We start from the raw sequence: 9577 nt of genomic DNA on the forward strand, positions 1-9577 counted from the left end.
AATTAACATTTTTGTTTTCTAAATTTCATTGCAATTAATCACATCCGTATTGACCAAAGGTATCAGTCGTAAACATGTGCTAATCCTTTATTGTAGCCTTTATTCTGAGGCTTTGGACAAGTATAATTTTATTTAAATAGTTATGTCTCTTATCTTTCTGTATTTCACCTCTTTCTTGTTTTGTTCTTAACCACAACCAGATAATAATTTGATAATACTTCAGACAATATGAATAAAGGTTTTGTTTGTTTATTTGCGTTCAGTTGTTTTCATTTGCTGTCCAAATTCAATTTAGTTTTTGCTTGACAATTCTGAGCCTAATTTTGCAGAAACTTTTCACTCTTCTGTCGAAAATTGCTGTAACTCGATAAAACACCCAAATAGGTTGGTTTGTTACACGATCCAATATGTGGATCCACATTGATCCAACATCACAGGTAAGGCCCATAAGATTGGGTTCAACATCACCAATTTAAGAGAGGATGTAGTGCTCTTCATGTATGAGTCCAGGTTTTGACTTGACTTCAGACCACCATGCCAAAGTGTGGAGTCAATACCAATGTAACTGAACATGGCTACTATGGTGATGAGTCTATCGTGATCGGGGACAACAACAACAACTTGAATGTCAAGAATGACCTCTATGAATTCTGGTATGGTTCTTTAACAACTTTAAGGTACAGAAATTAGATCCTGGCCATTTATACGAACCATACACCAGTGTCGCTGTGACAGCTTCGTCCTTGAGAATGACAATGCCCACCATATCATACTCAATTTGTGGAAGAAGTCCTTCAGATGGAGACTACTGTCCACTTAATCTCCATCCATGAACCAATAAAGCGTGTCTAGAACTCCCTCCAGTATGTTGTTTCAGTTTTCTCTCTTCAGCAAACAACTCTTCACAAGTTGGGAGATGCCTTTATGGGAAAATGTACCACATTTTACATATCAATATCTAGAGGCTCACCAGGAATATGTAGATACTATACTAAGTAGTGTTCACTACTAACAGTGAACACACAAGCAACTAGTTTTGTTTCGTTATTTGTTGCTTTCTGATCAATTAATAAAACTTAAAGTGTTCCATTTTGAGGAAGGGGGTGTCTTCTTACACGTGTGTACACTGTGGGGAAAAGTTTAGTACAGTTATGTTTGAAAAGAAAAAATTTAAATACAACTATCTTTAGACTATTTATTATATACTATACATTTTGAAAACTGATCCAAGGTTTAACCATTTCTTTAGTATGCTTAACATATTTTTTTGGGGATATTGAAGCTTTAATATATATACATATATACTTTTTAATATGAGTTCATTATTTGAGCAAAAATAGTTTTAACCACTTGGTTAAAAGGTTGATACAAGTTTTAAAAAATGAATAAAGAAATTTTGTTTCAGATATTTGCACGTTACAGAGGGCCAAAAGGAGTTGACAGGATATCGAAAAGGCAGCTAGTCAATAGAACCCACTGCCAATTCTTGAGTTATTCTAATTGAATGGTAGAACTGTCACTCTTATTATAACATACCCACAGTCCCAAAGTGAAAAACGCCGTTTTGAAGCAACAAGACAAGAACTATGAACCTTTGAATTCACAGTCTGGCATGATAACTGCTAGGCAATGTCTGGCTCCTTCAGAAACTTTTATAGTGAATTGACAACAGCAGTGACTGTTACAATATTGATTTACAATTTACAAGTGTTAGTTTGAAGGGAACATTACAAATATTGGAAGATGAATAGATTTAGCTAAAAGAAATGTAATCTCAAAATAAAAGCTGTATATTTAAAAAGCTATCAGTTTATGTCTTCTGAAATGAAGCATTTAGCAAGCAACTAACATCATAAAACATCTCAGTCCCCGAAGTTGAGGCACTTCCATCCATAATTTAGGATTACTCACCAAAAAGAGGGTAACCAGTTGGCAGAGACCCCATAGCATATATAGATAGATTGTTGCTCTTATAATGTGCCCATAGCGCAAAGTGATGTACAGCTATGCTCAAAATGTGGGCCTTCCATAATAATCAGACTGATCTTAGAAATGCAAACAACTAGCAATTGAAGTATCTGTTTTTCCAATGCTTAACTATTTTTTTATGAAATTTAAAACTGAAATTGTACTGTTTGATGAATCCATTGGAAACACTGACACAGTCAATTTGTTCCAAAAATTATATACAACGTGCTGAGAGTCAGATGAGATTAAAAGACAAAAATACGACTAAAATATACACAGATTATAACTTATACTGGATTTGTATGTACTTTGTGATATAAATTAAAATTTTTTTATTGATCTTACATTCCTTGTTCATGGTTTACATTTATGGAAATGCTTATAATTTCTGTCTAACTTATTGGGTAACAAACAGCACTATTTGGTCTCACTCGTGTGATAAATCAGTTGGTTTAAATCATCTTTATTAAGTTATAAATTTCACAGCATACTTTCCTGTGTGTTGCATCAGATCTGAAATTGTTCATATTGGGAAAATATTGTATTGCTACCAGTTTCCCCAGCATGTGAGACAATAGGCACCAATGGGTGAAAATTATAAATCATAGTTTAAGTAATCTGTATTAAATATATCGATCACTGCCCACTTTTTTTATCTGCAGTGTCAGATCTGAAGTTGTTCTTAATGGGAAATATTATACTGTATTGCTGCCAGCTCACTTAAATACTTAAGTACATTAGAATAACATCTTCAACTAGCAAATCTGAGTTATTATTCAGTTTTCTATTTTCCTGTACAAAACGATAGCTTTCTCTCATCAAAACAACTGGATATGGTAGATGATTCTCACCCAAAGATATATTAGCTCATAGGTTCATTTTCCAGTTTATTGTTTGTTATAAGCTTCATCATTTGAATATTACTTAAAATTTAATAATTTTTCTTAAATATTACAACAAAACATATTTTATCTTTTTAAGGCTAGCCTTGGTACTTAAGAACATCATTAGGTTAAAACACAAAAAGCATTATGTAGGTAATACTCCTAACGATTTTTTGCCTATAAAACAAGGTTACACAATATAAAAATAATAATGATGACTGTGGGGGGTCCTTGAATACACAGTTCCTGATCTTGAAAAACAAACAAGTCTATCTTAGCTTCAAATTTTATTTTTGTTTTGCAGCAGCATTCAACCACTAAAGCATGTTAAACTTTTAACAACAAGAATTTTTTCTAAACATATTTCTACATGGTTATTTCCCAGTTTCTTCATTATGTCATAAAGTGCTTTCAAAGACACAAGTTAAAACTACTCTGTATATTAATAACCACAAACATTTTAAATATTTCACTTCTTGTTTTTTCATTTATGATAGCAATAGGGAATAAAATAAAGTAAAACATTTTACCAAAATCCATTTTTATCTTCTTGATCAATGTGGGTAAATGTCTGCTGCCATTCAAACACAAAACTCAGTAGAATTTTATATTGTTCTAATGTTGTTTTCAGAAACAAAAAAAAAAACATCCTCACACATACACAAAAAAGGCATTTCCTCTTACCTTCCACAAGCAATATAATGAAGTAGAAAATTTTAAACACAAACTTTCATACTTGGTAAGCCTACCCCAACTTGAGAAAAAGGATTCAATTATACAGATATTAATGGTAATAAAAGCAATAACATTATTACAAAAACCAGATTTTTGTGATGAGTAATGTATATAATTGATGAAGAAACATTTTTTTAAAGAAACAAATGGATTGGACCAATTATTACTATAATTTAAATTTTTGACTTAAATGAGATGTTGGATAAATACACAAAAATGTAAATTAACACAAGATAAGTACTAAGTTGTTGGAGAAGAACAGTTTTTATTTTACTTATCTAATTACCATAGTGTCAAACATGTATACAGTGGTGGTAATAATATTATACACACAACTACTGGTGTACACAGAACAGAAACACTCCACCCGTTAACATATGTGAAAGCAGAAAACCAGTAGCCATATGAACCCTTTTTTTTTCTCTGTTCATAATCAATCCTTCAACAAAGTTCCACTCTGAACCATCAAATGACAAGTACAAATAATTATGGAATGGTAGAAACAGTGGAAATAAAATAAAATGGAGAAGCAAGATACATTACATAACCTAAATGATAATTGAGACAAGTCCCAGCTCCACTGGCGTCCCGAGCAACTGTTGTTATTTGATTTCATTTTACTAGATAAATAGTCCCCACTGCCAGTAGGGCTACATGGAGCAAAAGACTGATGTTGTCTGATGGATGTATCAACTCCAGTAGAGTGAAGGTTCCAAGTCCTGTGTCTCACCAGTCCACAACTGTACAGTTGCTCACCTCTCTCAGCTGTTCTTGAGAACCCTCCGGATGAAAGTCGTGGCACCAGGAGAGACATCCGGACACTTAAGACTGCGCTGATGTGTTGTTGGCCAAAGCTACAATTGGTGGTGAAAGAGGTGATCCCTGAACTCCAACAATTGAGCCACAGTTAATACCACTAGCTGCTGAAAAAGAGCAATTTAAAAAAAACCCTTAAAACACACATTTTATGCATATTATCAGTTATAATGACTTGCTCAATTATTTGACAGACTACCCAATTTTCTATTTAACAATACAATGGATTTCATTTTTTAACTTTCTTGAGCAAACTATATTATTTTAGTCTTCTAGGCAAAACTTTGTAAATTCAGTTGATAGAAACCATGGTTACTGTACATTATAACCATATTTCTGTACATTGTAACCATATTTCTCTTGTCAAGTTGGAACAAGTGTGTAGAATTCACATTTATTTACTTTGTAACCATATTTCTCTCACCAACTGGGAATAATTATGTATCAATCAGGGTTTCTGTACCATACAGAGGTTCATACTGTATTTATAAATCACAGTTTCTGTACTACACAGAAGTTCAGTACTTTATGTATAAATCACAGTTTCTGTATTATACAGAGGTTCATACTCTGCCTACCACAGCTGGTGTACAACTTACTACACGCCTCTTTCTGGATTGTCCTGGAGCCCCACGATGATACATATTTCTTTGTTTCCAATGCCTTTAAATGAATGAGATCAATAAAATGAACCAATCCTGTACTTGAGAAAGAATGTTGACTACAATTCTAAATTAATACTATGTTAGGTGGCACTCTATAAAAGGTCATGGCATGTGTATTTTAACCCCCACCCATGGACAAAAGGTTAGGTAAGACACTATCCCCTTTCTAAATTTCCAGTTTTATGATCTGGCTGTATAAATATAGAAAGGACTCTTACATACCTTTCCCAAAAAGTGCTAAATTTTCAGTGGCACTGCAATATTTATGTAATGACAATGTCAAAATGTAGTTCTGATACATTCCATACATATATATTGGCTCTGGTTGTCATGTGATATAACTTTCATATTCAAAATCATTTTAATATATCATACTTAATTCTGTATAACCCTTCATCAACTTTGAATAAATACGTAGAAATCAAAGTTATGTACTTTCGTGTTTTAAATAAATTAATTGAACTTGTGATTTTCTTCAGAAATACAGTTCCATGAATTTCTTATTTTGATTTTTGTTATTTGTGATTTTATTTCTACTTAACAGTAGTGCAATACAGAGTCAATTACGAATAAATGTCACTTACATTTTTACTTCTAACAGAACCTTAATAATTAACAAGGATGCATCACTTACTATTAATGAACTCTGTTTATATACTGTAAAAAGTTCAAAATAATCATTTATCTTAAGTACTGCTTATGTCAAACTTTCATTGGATAAAACAAACAAAATCCTGTTCTATTGAAAAACATACTTCTCTTATATTTGATTTACTTTTATTATGTCTAGTAAGCTACAAACTTAATCCTCTCACAAAAACAGCTTTGACACAAAAAGCAAGGTGGTACATATATATGTACTTACATGGATTTGAGGCTGTTACAGGAGGAGGAGAGTTAGTAAGCCTTGAATCCATGTACCTCACCTGCTGTTCTTTGACTATTGGGTCTGTAACAAAAAAAAATCCACACTACTGATATGAAGACGAGATATTATAGAGTTTAGTCAGACAATTTACAAAGGTTGTTTCTCTAAAGTTGTTCTGTAAATACATTAGTTTCTCTCCTTTTTACCTTCACTCTGTACATTTTCATAATACAGTAGTCTGTCTCATCTTTACCTTCACTCTGTACATTCTCATAATACACTAGTCTGTCTCATCTTTACCTTCACTCTGTACATTTTAATAATACACTAGTCTGTCTCATCTTTACCTTCACTCTGTACATTTTAATAATACACTAGTCTGTTTCTTTATATTTGCTTACTTTCTCAGCTTGCATTAGACTGTTTCTGTAGACTTATTCTATACAGATTCAGAGGAAATGCAGGTGAAATATATTGTAGTTGTAACTTTTGATTTTATTGTTGTTTACAAGACAAACTTCGAACAGATAAAAAGAATAAAGTAAGCTTAAAGGGAAATATTTATTGTAAATTAATTATTATTAATTCAACGATAAAAATGTTTTCCAAGTTTTCTCAGCATCACGGACAACATAATGATGTCTGATGTTTGAATATTATCACACTTTTTAGTCTACTCAAGAAACTAAAAGACAGACATCATAGAATAAACAAAAGAAATTGCCACATTTTAAACATCAGTGTATAAAAAAAACTAGCAACCAGAGAATAACTAATAGAACTTCAGACAGTACATATACAGTATATAGAACAAGATTAGAAAATACCAAAATGTACAGAACAGATGTAAAGAGAGAGATTAACACACTCATCATTTACAATGTAACCCAAAACACATTATACATGGAATAATTTATTAAGTATATAAAAGGGAAAACTGCTAGATTTTTTAAAATTAAGTTCTATAAGACTGTATCAACAACTTTTCTCTTTGCTTTCGGTTAAAGAAGCAAATTTTCTGCTTAATGTACTCAAGTGTTGAAAAGCTTGTTAAAGGCAGGTATATGTTTACACAAACATAATTCAAGACCTAATTTGTTAATGTTAGCATGATGATATGGCTTTTTAGGATTTTGATATTTTCTAATGTTGTAATTTATGTATGGCAACCTTTGTAATATTCATAGCAATAAAAAATCTCTTTATAACATTTTATTTTACATTCATATCTTTAACTTATAAGATATGTCATTAATTAACAACATAACTTGGATTATAATATTATAGAACATTAGTCTGACTCTCAAGTAATCTATATATCTAATAAATGTTAAGTTATGAAGGTATCCTCCAAACACATAATCTGATATTAACTATTCACCTAAACCAATATCAACCTGATGCACAAATAATTTATATATCTAATAGAACATTAGCCTGAATAGTATTTTAAAAAATGGCTATAATTAAAATACTATATTGTGTTATATAGTAATTTTAAAAACTATATGTATTTTCATCTGTAATATAAATATGTTATTATTTATGAATGAATGCAATATGTCTCTACTACGAAATCCCAACATGACCAATTTTGATGCTAGAAAAATTTAAAACTGTCTATATCACTGCTTGGGACCTGAAGAAGGTATCTTTTTGCTAAATTCCATTTAACCCTATCGGCACGGGTACCCTTTACTGCACATGACACAAGGTTTTAGTGTCTTACATTCAAATATTTATTAAAGTACTTTTTGTTTATGTTATACCAATTAGAATAGCATACAATCTTAGCTAATAATCCACATTTTAATAGTATACAAGTTTCAAGTTCTTAATTTCAAAAGGAAATATATATATAAAAAAATTATGAATTTCCACTAGTGTAACACACATTGTCTTAGCATGTCATCATCCCTATTTTATCCATCACCCCTCAAAAATGTAGGAATTTAAACGTAAAATTCTCTCTATAAAATCATTAATGTTCTAATAGACCATAATTTTTATGGCCTTAAATTTTGTTTTGTTATGGAGCTATCAAAGAGAAAATCAGACCCCTCCTGCCACACCCACCCGTCACATCCTCTCTTTCACAATTGGTTGATAGTTCTCTCTTACGTTTCATTATATATTACTTATAACCAATAGAAAGTCAAGGTTTTCATCTATCAAATGGCGTATTGTATAACATTGTGTTCTGAACAGATAACCGTCAACGTCACTCTGAGTAGCAACATCGTTCCCGTGGGAAAGTCAACGACTAGCTTGGATGAATTTCTAACGGCTCTTGTCGCATAGTTAGAAAGCCAGGAAAATTTGTAGAAGTAAGTGAATTTGTCAATTTTTTGGTGTATTATTTAATTAAATAAAAATTATTAAGTGCTTTACTATAATCACTAAAAAAATCAGGCTTAACACTCATCACAATCGAGGGCAAGAAAAAAGAAGATTGGGTAAGTACTTTATTTCTTGCTTTTTATATTTATTCTTTATTTATTATTATAAAAAGTAACTAAAATTAAAAGCATGGATCTTTTTAGGTTATTTAAGACTAGAATAGGTAAAATAAGTAATAATAATAATATAATTAAAATTGTTCAGGGCACGCACGCCAGCAGCTCATGGGTGATGTAATTCGATAGCCTAAGTTGAGCTGCACGTTCCCCCGAGTGATTTACAAGTTATAGTGGTACAGATAGCAGTTAGATATGGTTCAAATGGCAATAAAACAATAAAATTTAATTATAAATAGATGTATAATATTACGAACTTAGAGCTACTTAGTATAAACAAATGTAGTTTCATGTTACAATTTGAAGTCATACTAGAAAGAAAAGAAGGTTAGTTTAGGTTTATTTCGATTTTTTTGGGGTGGTTACAAGGTCAGTCGAATTGACCGATCCCGTTTTGAGATTACATATAAACTATAAGGATTTAGTGAAAAAAAAAAACGTTTGAAATGCATTTAGGAGGTTCTAGGGATTACACAAAGGAAATTTGAGATTTTTGAGATTGCGAAAAGTATTTTTAATTTGAACATGAAAATTACTTTGCACACGGACTATTCAAAACAAATACTCAATATATTCATGGACAAAACTTTATTTTATTTTATTAAAAGTATGTCACTAAGAAATATCACTTTTTGTATGTGAAAGACTTGTAATATTAGCTGAAAGACTGCCAAATTTCGTGAAGATATACCCAATATATGGAGAGTTATAAGTATTAAATTTATACCAACTTTAAACGAGTACAGAAGGTCATGTGACTCTTTCCCAGGGACAGACCTCATAAACATTTTGTGCTTGTTATAGTTTTCATGCTACAACTTTTGAATTAGTAAGTGAATGTTAAAGAAATTTGGTATATTATCAGTAAACATTACAATGCTTTCATATGCAAAATATCTAATTTTTTCATTAAGTCTTAAGGTTTGTAAAGCATCGTTTCTCTCATGCCTTTTTTTCTTTTCACAACTTGCCTGTCTATCGTACGAAGTAATTTTCATTTTAACATTAAAAATACTTTTATGCATCAGAAAATTTTGAATTTCACATGCAAAATCTTATAATGTCCAGATAGTTATCAAATGTTTCTTAAGAAAAAACTTTATATTTTATCTGTTATTTTCCATA

At 31.1% G+C, this 9577-nt stretch overlaps 1 protein-coding gene across 4 annotated transcripts in view; it reads right to left on the reverse strand.

Moving 5' to 3' along the window:
* Nucleotides 1-3821: 3821 nt before the first annotated feature.
* LOC106471450 (casein kinase II subunit alpha) overlaps nt 3822-9577 on the reverse strand; it is a 37192-nt gene continuing 31436 nt past the window's right edge. For 2 of the 4 annotated variants that reach the window (XM_022400059.1, XM_013932051.2), the window contains exons 12-13: nt 5934-6017; nt 3822-4510 (exon numbers count right to left, since the gene is read on the reverse strand). In XM_022400059.1, the coding sequence (XP_022255767.1) occupies nt 4410-4510; nt 5934-6017 (185 nt within the window). In that variant the 3' untranslated portion in view covers nt 3822-4409. The remainder of the gene's footprint in view (nt 4511-5933; nt 6018-9577) is intronic. The other 2 variants (XM_013932053.2, XM_013932054.2) reach the window with 2 other exon arrangements.

The sequence above is a fragment of the Limulus polyphemus genome, unplaced genomic scaffold (assembly GCF_000517525.1).
Source record: "Limulus polyphemus unplaced genomic scaffold, Limulus_polyphemus-2.1.2 Scaffold4631, whole genome shotgun sequence".
NCBI lineage: Eukaryota > Metazoa > Arthropoda > Merostomata > Xiphosura > Limulidae > Limulus > Limulus polyphemus.